This window comes from Dendrobates tinctorius, unplaced genomic scaffold (assembly GCF_039654945.1).
Source record: "Dendrobates tinctorius isolate UK_male_01 unplaced genomic scaffold, ASM3965494v1 ptg000024l, whole genome shotgun sequence".
In the NCBI taxonomy this organism is placed as follows: Eukaryota; Metazoa; Chordata; class Amphibia; order Anura; family Dendrobatidae; genus Dendrobates; species Dendrobates tinctorius.
Window position 1 is genome coordinate 11,113,896 of NW_027361692.1, and position 12,539 is coordinate 11,126,434.

The 12,539-nt window shown below is 45.1% G+C and overlaps 1 protein-coding gene across 15 annotated transcripts in view; it reads right to left on the bottom strand.

Moving 5' to 3' along the window:
• The window catches only part of RIMS1 (regulating synaptic membrane exocytosis 1), a 548,264-nt gene extending 536,282 nt beyond the window's left edge, over nt 1-11,982 (bottom strand). For 9 of the 15 annotated variants that reach the window (XM_073569347.1, XM_073569345.1, XM_073569352.1 and 6 more), the window contains exon 1: nt 11,512-11,977. In XM_073569347.1, the coding sequence (XP_073425448.1) occupies nt 11,512-11,675 (164 nt within the window). In that variant the 5' untranslated portion in view covers nt 11,676-11,977. Of the gene's footprint in view, nt 1-11,511 lie in introns of all 15 variants that reach the window. The other 6 variants (XM_073569342.1, XM_073569343.1, XM_073569341.1 and 3 more) reach the window with 3 other exon arrangements.
• Nucleotides 11,983-12,539: the final 557 nt, after the last annotated feature.

The following is a 12,539-nucleotide window of genomic DNA, read 5'->3' on the forward strand; positions in this document are numbered from 1 at the left end:
TATTACTGTAGCCTCTCCTTCTATAGCCTCTCTTTCTGTAGCCTCTCCTGTAGCCTCTCCTTCTAGAGCCTCTCTTTTTGTAGCCTCTCCTTCTGTAGACTCTACTTCCACAGCAGCTCCTTCTATAGCCTCTCCTTTTATATACTCTATTGTGCACATTTAAATAAATTTCAGTATTAATGACTATTAAAGGTAATGTGTCGAGTTGAAAATGGTACCTGATCTGCAGGGTGGGGTGTTGTAGAGAAGACTACGTTAACCAGAATTGCATACATTTTTTAGGGAAAGTTTCTAGTAAAAGTTACATTTTATTAATTGAAATCCCTGGTGTTTATATATATATATATATATATATATATATATATATATATATATATATATACAGTCATATGTTAAAGTTTGGGCACCCCTATTAATGTTAACCTTTTTTCTTTATAACAATTTAGGTTTTTGCAGCAGCTATTTCAGTTTCATATATCTAATAACTGATGAACTTAGTTATATTTCTGGATTCAAATGAGGTTTATTGTACTAACAGAAAATGTGCAATCTGCATTTAAACAAAATTTGACCGGTGCAAAAGTATGGGCACTCTTATCATTTTCTTGATTTGAACACTCCTAACTACTTTTTACTGACTTCCTGAAGCACTAAATTGGTTTTGTAACCTCATTGAGCTTTGAACTTCATAGCCAGGTGTATCAAATCATGAGAAAAGGTATTTAAGGTGGCCACTTGCAAGTAGTTCTCCTATTTGATTCTCCTATGAATAGTGGCATCATGGGCTCCTCAAAGCAACTCTCAAATGATCTGAAAACAAAGATTATTCCACATAGCTTTTCAGGGGAAGGATACAAAAAGTTGTCTCAGAGATTTAACCTGTCAGCTTCCACTGTGAGGAACATAGTAAGGAAATGGAAGAACACAGGTACAGTTCTTGTTAAGCCCAGAAGTGGCAGGCCAAGAAAAATATCAGAAAGGCAGAGAAGAAGAATGGTGAGAACAGTCAAGGACAATCCACAGACCACCTCCAAAGGCCTGCAGCATCATCTTGCTGCAGATGGTGTCACTGTGCATCGGACAACAATAAAGCATACATTGCACAAGGAGAAGCAGTATGGGAGAGTGATGCAAAAGAAGCCAATTCTGAAAGCACGCCACAAAAAGAGTCACCTGAGGTATACAAAAGCACATTTGGATGAGCCAGTTACATTTTGGAAGAAGGTCCTGTGGACTGATGAAACAAAGATTGAGTTGTTTGGTCATTCAAAAAGGCATTATGCATGGAGGCTAAAAAACACAGCATTCCAAGAAAAACACTTGCTACCCACAGTAAAATTTGGTGGAGGTTCCATCATGCTTTGGGGCTGTGTGGCCAATGCCGGCACCGGGAATCTTGTTAAAGTTGAGGGTCGCATGGATTCAACTCAGTATCAGCAGATTCTTGACAATAATGTGCAAGAATCAGTGACGAAGTTGAAGTTACGCAGGGGATGGATATTTCAGCAAGACAATGATCCAAAACACCGCTCCAAATCTACTCAGGCATTCATGCAGAGGAACAATTACAATATTCTGGAATGGCCATCCCAGTCCCCAGATCTGAATATCATTGAACATCTGTGAGATGATTTGAAGCGGGCTGTCCATGCTAGGCGACCATCAAACTTAACTGAACTGGAATTGTTTTGTAAACAGGAATGGTCACAAATACCTTCATCCAGGATCCAGGAACTCATTAATAGCTACAGGAAGCGACTAGAGGCTGTTATTTTTGCAAAAGGAGGATCTACGAAATATTAATGTCACTTTTATGTTGAGGTGCCCATACTTTTGCACCGGTCAAATTTTGTTAAAATGCAGATTGCACATTTTCTGTTAGTACAATAAACCTCATTTGAATGCAGAAATATAACTGAGTCCATCAGTTATTAGATATATGAAACTGAAATAGCTGTTGCAAAAACCAAAATTGTTATAAAGAAAAAAGGTTAACATTAATAGGGGTGCCCAAACTTTAACATATGACTGTATATACACTAGCTGAAGAGCCTGGCGTTGCCTGGGAATAGTAACCAACTGTGATTAGTTATAACAAATTATAATGATTATATTGCACAGAAAAAACGTGCATCTAATCCTATCCTGTGTGATACTGACTGCTGAGCCGTGTATCTAATCCTATTCTGTGTGATACTGTGTGCTGAGCTGCGTATCTAATCCTATCCTGTGTGATACTGTCTGCTGAGCCATGTGTCTAATCCTCTCCTGTGTGATACTGACTGCTGAGCTGTGTATATATTCCTATTCTGTGTGATACTGACTGCTGAGCTGCGTATCTAATCCTATCCTGTGTGATACTGACTGCTGAGCTGTGTATCTAATCCTATCCTGTGTGATACTGACTGCTGAGCTGTGTATCTATTCCTATTCTGTGTGATACTGACTGCTGAGCTGTGTATCTAATCCTATCCTGTGTGATACTGACTGCTGAGCCGTGTAGCTAATCCTATCCTGGGTGATACTGGGTTCTCCCTGCAGTCTGTGTCAGAGGGTGGTCTGTGTTGGCACGGTAATAAATTGTATTATTTCCAGCTTTACAGAAGGACGATAACACCATAGAAATGATAAGAATAATAGGCCTCATTTACCACAACTGTCTACAAAGAAAACTGTTGCTGATAGCAACCAATCACAGCTCATTTTTCATCTTTTAAACAGCTCTGGGACAGCGTGGCGAGTTTTGAGTGGCGACTTGTGTTTCGACTTTTATGTGGCGAGGTTGGTGAATGTGTGGTGAAATGTGTGCTGAGGGTGGTATATGTGTTGAAGCACGTGGTAGTGTGTGGCGCATTTTGTGTGTGTGTTCATATCCCCGTGTGTGGTGAGTATCCCATGTCAGGGCCCCACCTTAGCAACTGTATGGTATATATTGTTTGGCGCCATCGCTCTCATTCTTTAAGTCCCCCTTGTTCACATCTGGCAGCTGTCAATTTGCCTCCAACACTTTTCCTTTCACTTTTTCCCCATCATGTAGGTAGGGGCAAAATTCTTTGGTGAATTGAAACGCACGGGGTTAAAATTTCGCCTCACAACATAGTCTATGACACTCTAGGGGTCCAGACGTGTGACTGTTCAAAATTTTGTGGGTGTAGCTGCGACGGTGCGGATGCCAATCCCGGACATACATACATACACACTCACATTGAGCTTTATATATATATATATATATATATATATATATATATAGAAATATAAGGAAATTGGGATCCAGCAAAAGGATGAAAGTTCACCAGATTTATAAAAACTTCTTTATTAATCCATTATATCATAAAAAGTATGAGGAATTCCAATCAATTTATAGCATTCCAGCAAGGGACTACATGTTTCAACACTATGTGCCTTCCTCACGGACCTGAAACATGTAGTCCACCGATTACTGCATCAAGAGGAACTCCTTTTATGGTGAGCTGGCTATATGTTTTTCACATTGTTTGAATATATATATATATCAGTCCAGTGGGCGGTCCTACTCAGTGATTGAAAGTTTACCCTGTATAGCACTGTATGCAGAGATAGCTGTCAATCACTGAGTAGGATCACTCACTCAACTGATATACCGTATATTTATACAAACTCCAAGGATTTCAGTGAATGAAATACAAAGTTAAAGTTTGTGCAGACGACTGTATATTAGGCCCGAGTGCGATCCAACAAAACATTGGATCACACTCAGATCAACGTTATTCTATGAGGCCGTGCACAGGTTCAATTCTTTTTTTACCAGCATACACGATTTGCATCCACTATCCGGATCGTACTGGGACAAGCAAGTGGATGAGTCTGAGGAAAAAAATCAGATTGCACTCGAATTTCATCTGAATGCAGTACGATCTTTCACGGACTGACAGAATGAAAAAGATGGAGAAATTGTTTTTTTATCCATCTCTTCTCCTCATCTGAGAAAATCAGATCACCCTCTCATCAGAATTTAATCATACTGTGATTAATATAATCATCCCGATTCTCTAGGAGATGTGACCCTAAATAATACTGAATCTTTTCCAACAAACCTATAAATCATTCTGCTCAGCTTGTCCTTCTCTATACCATGCTGCTGACAAATCACACCATGCGACCCACAGATCAGACCATGCTGCTGACAAATCACACCATGCGACCCACAGATCAGACCATGCTGCTGACAAATCACACCATGCGACCCACAGATCAGACCATGCTGCTGACAAATCAGAAAATGCGGCCCACAGATCAGACCATGCGGCCCACAGATCAGACCATGCTGCTGACAAATCAGACAATGCGGCCCACAGATCAGACCATGCGGCCCACAGATCAGACCATGCGGCCCACAGATCAGACCATGCTGCTGACAAATCAGACAATGCGGCCCACAGATCAGACCATGCGGCCCACAGATCAGACCATGCTGCTGACAAATCAGACCATGCGGCCCACAGATCAGACCATGCGGCCCACAGATAAGACCATGCGGCCCACAGATAAGACCATGCGGCCCACAGATCAGACCATGTGACTCATAGATCAGACCATGCGGCCCACAGATAAGACTATGCTGCCCACAGATCACAGTATGCGGCCCACAGATCAGACCATGCTGCTGACAAATCAGACCATGCGGCCCACAGATCAGACCATGCTGCCCACAGATAAGACCATGCGGCCCACAGATAAGACCATTCGGCCCACAGATAAGACCATTCGGCCCACAGATCAGACCATGCGACTCATAGATCAGACCATGCGGCCCACAGATCAGACTATGTTGCCCACAGATCAGACTATGCTGCCCACAGATCACAGTATGCAGCCCACAGATCAGACTATGCTGCTGACAAATCAGACTATGCGGCCCACAGATCAAACCATGCGGCCCACAGATAAGACCATGCGACTCATAGATCAGACCATGCGGCCCACAGATAAGACCATGCAACTCATAGATCAGACCATGCGGCCCACAGATCAGACCATGCTGCCCACAGATCAGACTATGCTGCCCACAGATCAGACTATGCTGCCCACAGATCAGACTATGCTGCCCACAGATCACAGTATGCGGCCCACAGATCAGACTATGCTGCTGACAAATCAGACTATGCGGCCCACAGATCAGGCCATGCGGCCCACAGATCAGACCATGCTGCTGACAAATCAGACTATGCGGCCCACAGATCAGACAATGCGGCCCACAGATCAGACCATGCTGCCCACAGATAAGACCATGCTGCCCACAGATAAGACCATGCTGCCCACAGATAAGACCATGCGGCCCACAGATCAGACCATGCGACTCATAGATCAGACCATGCGGCCTACAGATCAGACTATGCTGCCCCCAGATCACAGTATGCGGCCCACAGATCAGACTATGCTGCCCACAGATCAGACTATGCTGCCCACAGATCACAGTATGCGGCCCACAGATCAGACTATGCTGCCCACAAATCACAGTATGCGGCCCACAGATCAAACTATGCTGCCCACAGATCAGACTATGCTGCCCACAGATCAGACCATGCTGCCCACAGATCAGACCATGCTGCTGACAAATCAGACTATGCTGCCCACAGATCAGACTATGCGGCCGAAAGATCAGACCATGCGGCCCACGGATCAGACCATGCTGCCCACGGATCAGACCATGCTGCCCACAGATCAGACCATGCTGCCCACAGATCAGACCATGCTGCCCACAGATCAGACTATGTTGCTCACAGATCAGTCTTCACGTGATAGGTTTTTTGCTTAATTATATTTTACAACTTTTCTTCACTAATATCTCCAAATATTCTAGACTTTATTTTCATGTCTGCTTGTAAGCTTTTCCCTTCGCTATAAAGCAACAAATCAGTAAGCTACTGGACCATGGAGAGCGCTTAGACATGTAGACAGGACCATGGTCAGCTCCTGAAAGTTAACCCCAAACCAACAGTGGTTGTTTGCACAATTACTCTATCTGGTGGTAATATTGATGCCATTACTGCTGTGTGCTGCGCAGATCTAAAGATATGTAATATCACTAACACAGAAGATAGAACTAGACCTACTGCACATTTTCCAATAAGAGATAACATTGTGCATTTATGGGTTGTCTGATTTCTTGCAAGGAAAAATGCAGATGATTTTGAAAATTTAGTCACCTCACCGGTGAAACATCAAAGGAGGAATGGACATCTAACCTCACATTGCTAAGGAACCTTAAATTTGTGGTCCTAAGCCTTGTCCTCGGGAAGCTGGTCAGGCATGGACATGTTCCCTTAACAGCTGAGTAAATCACATGTCTAATGGGCTGGAGTTTGTTAGGGCTATAATATTTTGGAAGGGCAACGATCAAACCAACGAATATAATGGCATCAATGTATTTAGAATGGACGTTAGGAATACTTATTGTAGATAAAGCACTCATCAAATATTGTAAGCTCATAGCGCGATGCTGAATATGTGAAAGGCAACCTCAGGCTGAAGTCACAAACTCAGTTTTGGTGCAGATGTCTGAGCCAAACGCAGTAATGCATCCAAAAGGAAAGACTTCAATTTTCTCATCTGATTAGAAACTGCATGTGTGAATCCAGCTTAGTTTTTATTTTCATGGTTTTTCAAAGAAAACCTTACACCGCTTTATGTAAAACTAACTTAAAGAGGATATCCAGGACTTAGGAAAAGGAATGTAGTCGCAATAGAGGCAACTATCTGTGTGTTGTACCCGGCGCCGGTCACTGACCGCTCCTGCCAGAGATTCAGCTGTTCCCTGTCAACAGAATTGATGTTTGTTTTCCTGTTGACAGGGTGGGACTACTAATGTCATGCTGATTGACAGGCGGCTCCTGATGCCTCTTTGGGGGAAGTAGACACCAGTGTTCTCGCCCTGTCAACAGAAAGAGAAACAGCTGCTATGTTGACAGGGAGTTGCTGAATCTCTGGCAGGAGCAGTCAATGATTGGTGCTGGGTACAACAGGCAGGTACTTGCCTTTTTAAGCAACTACATGCCTTTTTTTAAAGTCCCGGATATCCCCTTTAAGGTTTCTTTAACTATTTTCACATCTCTTCTTTTACTTAGTTTGGAGGCTCTGCACCAGTCTATTGAGGCCAGATAGTAATAGCACTGAGTGCTTTCCTGGTGCATACCCCATACACATAGAAAAGCAGTGGGGGGAGAGTGACCTACTTGGTAAGAAAGGCTGAATGCCAACCTGAAGGAGGGATACCCAAACTTCACTCCGGATTTCTGCTGCAAGTTATCCAGCAGATCTGCACACTGTAATTCAATGGAGCTATTCTGCAGCTTTCCCGTGCTGAACATGATATGGATGTTAAAGTCCACAGGACATTCATTATTCCATACAGGTTATTTTCCAATCATGTGAAAGGGGTAAATAAGACCTAAATCATATGTGGAATGTCAGAAATTTGTTTCAGGATTTCGGAGGAGGACCTGGTGCTAACGCCTGACACCATCCTAAACGTGTGAACTTGGCTTCAGGCTTTCTACGAAAATAGTGACTTCGCAGCATCTTGATCATAAGCTTCTCATTTCAGCTCTACTTGGAATTTTTATGCACAGCCGTAACCAAATTCGAGTTTTTCATACACAATTTATGAAGTTACAAAACTATAGACTTTAGGCGTCAGGTACTGCACGATGGAGTAGTTTATAGGGGTTGTCTAAACCCTGCATTTGTACATACATGGGAAATGTTCTCACAGTTGGCGGACCATGTATCAGACAGATGAACTATGTCTGTTGGAGCAGTGTTTTCTTAGCATCTCTCAGATCCGCATAGAGGGTTAGGTCCCTTTATGACAACCTATACCCTTGTGTCAGCACTCGCGGTCCGGGGCTGTGATGCGGTGTTGTAACACGTGGTGCCCGGTGCCCAATCAGCACTGGCGTCCCTGTCTCCGCCTTTGGACAAACTGAACCTGAAGAAGAAGTCCAAAATGAGCTGCAGCCCTGGCTTCCTCAACATGTTCAGCTTATCCAACGGCGGAGACAGTGACGCCAGCGCTAATTGGGTGCCGGACATCACGTGCCACAGCACCGCATCATAGCCCCGGGGAGAGCGAGTGCCAACACCGCGGGAACAACGCCGGCACGGGAGGTGAGTATAGGCTTTATTATTTTATCATTGCTGAACATTTAGTTTAAGAAGGGGTTGTCCTAGTAGTGGACAACCCCTTTAACTGGTGTGGTTTGGATTTGGATGCAAGCTCTTTAAGATCCTGAAATTCTGTTGTCCACTGCCCGTTATAACCTGACCTGCTTCTGTGTAACTTGCCTTGCTACTCTACCTGTACACAGTCCTGATTTTTTACCTCGCCTTGCTTTTTAACTATTCTCATTCTTTTTGATTTTGACCCTACACCAACCTAGTGATTCTGACCCGGCTAGCTCACTATTCTCAGGTTCGCTCGACTGGATAGCAGCTCTTCCTTGGAAGAAATCCAGTGAACCCAATTTTAAGTCCAAATTCCTATTTGGGAGTTAAAGGGTCAATGCCAGTGATCCTGTGGAATCTGCCAGATGGAGTGGCTTACACCAAGTCTGTCAGAGGAAGCCTTGTAAGCCTATGACAGAATTTTCCAACATGGTGGTGTCTACATGGCTTACAACTTCAGAATTAAAAGAATGCTATCCTTTGCATGATATGCTAATAGGTTCATGGAATAAATGTGATTATATGCAGCCTACATAACCATGCCTGCAAATAAAGCCTTTCCCAAACATGGCAGCTTTAACACAAGCTAAAATAATCTGTTACATTGATACAATCTGATCTTGTCTAAAGAAAGGAGTGTGAGCAGACTTGTAGGGAAAGAAAGAGAAAAATATGGAATTTATTAATCTTAAAAAGTGTTTTTCTCACCTTAGGAGTCCAGTGGGTGGTCCTACTCAGTAACTGACAGCTTATCTTTATATTCCTACTAATAGAGAAGGCAATGAATGAGTAAGACCACCCACTGGACTCCTAAGGTCAGAAAGAGCAGAGGTTTAGCTCAATAAATTACAAATTCTACTATATCTTTTCCCTTTTTATCAATCCATTCGGTTCAGTCATTTATGTAGGTACGGAGATGGTGGGCTCAGGTTGCTGTTGCCGTATGTCAGCTATATCTTGTGGTGTTACTTTACTGAAATCTTCATCACTAGTGGACTGATATCTCGAATGTTGGAGGTAGTAATTCATAAATGAATTTGGGAATAACAAGAAGCTGGACAGCCATATTATCAATTTCATGTCATCTCTTCAATGGATGGTACACGGGGCAGGAATGGCACAGGTAACAATCTTCCTGGCGGAAGAAAAAGCTACACCTTTTCAGAAAAATCTGAGGGCTGTTGCCGCATCTTCTGCTGTTGATTTAAATATGTGACAGGAGAAGAAACTTATCCCCCATGATGGTGTCATTTCTAGGAGGGAAAAGATGAGGGAAGACATCCAGGACACAACTTCACCACGGCCACTATCATAGCACCCACCACAATCCCAATCTTTTACCAAGTGGCTGTACCCATCGACTTTTTTCCCTGATACGTAGGACCCATGACAGAACCCCCCCAAAAAAATCAAGGTATACTACAATAAAACTGTGCTTGCAGTGTGGAGGAATGTATGTTACCATCGTCTTATTGGTACCTTGGCACAAAATTTCCCAGAAAGTAGCAGAACAAATTGGCCCCATTGACCAAAGGGTCCACCACCGCAGGACTATGGAAACACAAGTTTCTCACCTCACACTTGCAAATGTGACCCCGGCCTAACAGAACAGATCACTGTACTGATCCCATGGATCTATGGGACTGTTAGGGGAGATTCACACACAGAGTATTTTACTGGAGGAAATCCACAGCAATTTGCATGCATGTAATCCTACATAGAATGGGAGAAATCCATTGCCATGCTGCAGATAGAAAAATCCTCCTCCACATGGCTCTCATTGTAATCCGCTGTGGATTTCACAGGCAAAATCAGCAGCATTTCTGTTCCTGATGTTACACTGTGGAATAGATCTCCTGTGTGTGGTACCAATGAGCAACCGAGGAAGGAAAGCACAAGACAAATGGAATACCTCCGCATAAACCCAGATCTGACTCCTATGCCCCATCCCAGTGGATATGTGTCTTCCTATGTATGCCATCATGGCATGGTGGTATTAGCAAATATGGCCAAGGCAATAAATAATGCTATTATATCACTATTATTAATGTGCTCGATGGGTGAAGAACAGGAGACCCTAAATAATGATATCTGTGATGCCACATTACCAGGCTACCAAATGTTACAAGACTGCCACACCCACCTGTGACTACATGGACATCCATGCTGGATGTCACATACACCCATCTCATCCACAAGAGCCTGACCACCCCAATCCTAAGCCCAGCTATGCACCCTACATCATGTCCATGCAGGGACTTACCTCAGACTTCTCAGCAGGATGTGAAAAGGTTAATGTTTCCCTATATGATGTTACCTTTTGACCAAATGATGGAGATGTATTTGTTTTTCTCATTTTGCCAACATAATATATTTTTTTTAATAGTAAACCAATGGTTATTCATGGCATTCTGCTACCTTCTCCAAACCATCTCTGGCGAACTGTGGTCACCAAGTTCTAGCTCAGCTGTGGTGGACAATTCCTGGCAGGGTTGAACACATGATACCCGGTGATGTATGTGTATTAAAAGGATGACATGGCTGGCGAAAACATGATCCAAGCCCTCCGAATGCAAACGGATTGTGTTTTATGACAGAACTGAAGATGCAAGGCCCAGATAAGAAACACCCGGGATAAATGGCACACCAACCATGCCAGATCATTGCACCCATTCAATCTGCTGCCAAGCCTGAGGAGCATGGGATGTGGGAGAAAGCAGACATGATGATAAATAGACAGATTCGGAGCATTTGACAATGTGGACGACACTTATTCCACCCGACACTCAATCCTTCAGTGGACATGGGGCACACCAGCCGTAAATGACCGATTAAGATGGCCACAGCTTCCCTTGTCAATAAGATGGAAACACTTTACACCATTAGAAAATGCAACCACACCCCACACTGTCCCCAGACCAGCGAGTCAGGTGCTCCCAGGAAGGAGTCAGCTGCCCACCTCACCTCTACCACCTGGGGGCATCACGGAGACAGAGATGAGCGGGTGCAGGCTTATGTGTAACCTGTGATGGCACCATGAGTGACACCGGGCAGGTGAGGTGCCTATGTGGCCATTGGCCCAGGACAGCTCTCCTGCAGGCCACAGATCTGCCTCTTGCAGTGCATGGCTGCACCTCATCCATCTGTGGGCAGAGCAGTGAATGACAGCTACCTGTCAATGGCTGGAGATGACAGCCCTCAGCGCTGACTGCATGCAGGTGCACACAGCAGCTCCATCCCTGGGCATCCTGATCTGCGCCCCCCACCTGAATGCCAGACCCCGGCAGTGGATGAATGTGATGTCCTTACTTGAGCATGGCCTCTTCCTTCTCCTCCTCCTCCTTCTGTCGGTTCATCACTGCCATGATCGTGTTCCTCTCGTCCTCGGTCAGATGGCTGAGATCGGGCAGATCTGGCATCGGGGGAGGCACTATGGGTGGCCGGGGGCCTCTGGGCCCCAGAGAAGAAGACATGGTGTGGGCACAGAGGGCGGGCGGAGCGGCCACCTTCAGCAGCTCTGGAGCGCTCGTCTCCCCCACCCGCCGCGGCCACTCACATCCCCCGCAGCGCCCGGCCGGGAGCGGCTTGTCCCCCAGGTGTCACACAGCTGGAGGCGTCATCCCGTGGAGTGGGAGCAGCGCTGCCGTCCGGTGCTGCCGCCGCTGACATACAGGCTGATGTGGGAGTGGAGGAGGGAAGGGAACACAAGCTGTTAACACTGGGCTGTGGGGGAGGGGCGGATGACTGCATCCCTCCCTGGCAAGACAGCAGCAGCATCCCTCCTCATCCTCCTTCCTGGCAGCAGGCATCAGATGACGTCCTGTCATCATCTATATGTACGATGCATGTGTGATTACCTGGCTCCACCCTACAGCAATCTCTGCCTAGCTGCCCGTGATACTAGTGTGGGCACATCACTAATCGACACCCTGCTATAGGGGCACTCGCCAAGCCCCTCACTATGAGGGTGAGGATGGCGCTGATGTTGCGCCCTGTCAGTTCCCAAGGTGCGTGAAGAGGTCAGGAAAAGTGGCAGGTCTAAATCAGCAAGCCATTTATATGGCCCCGGCCAGTTGGCTACTGCAGCCGGTCAGTCCTTGTTGGGACCATACAGATACACCCACGGTCACATTGACACTGCTAATTACACCTGTTGTCTGGATTCTCCTGTTTTAAAATCCTTTTTAAAAAATATTTTTTTTTGCATGGTGCTGCAAAAGTTCATGGAGGACAGTAAGGGCTCCTACCCATCTGCGAGAAAAAAACTGTCCGATTTCTGGACCAAAAAAAACAGATGAGTGTCATCCCAGTGTCATGCGAGTTCTGTGCGATTTTTA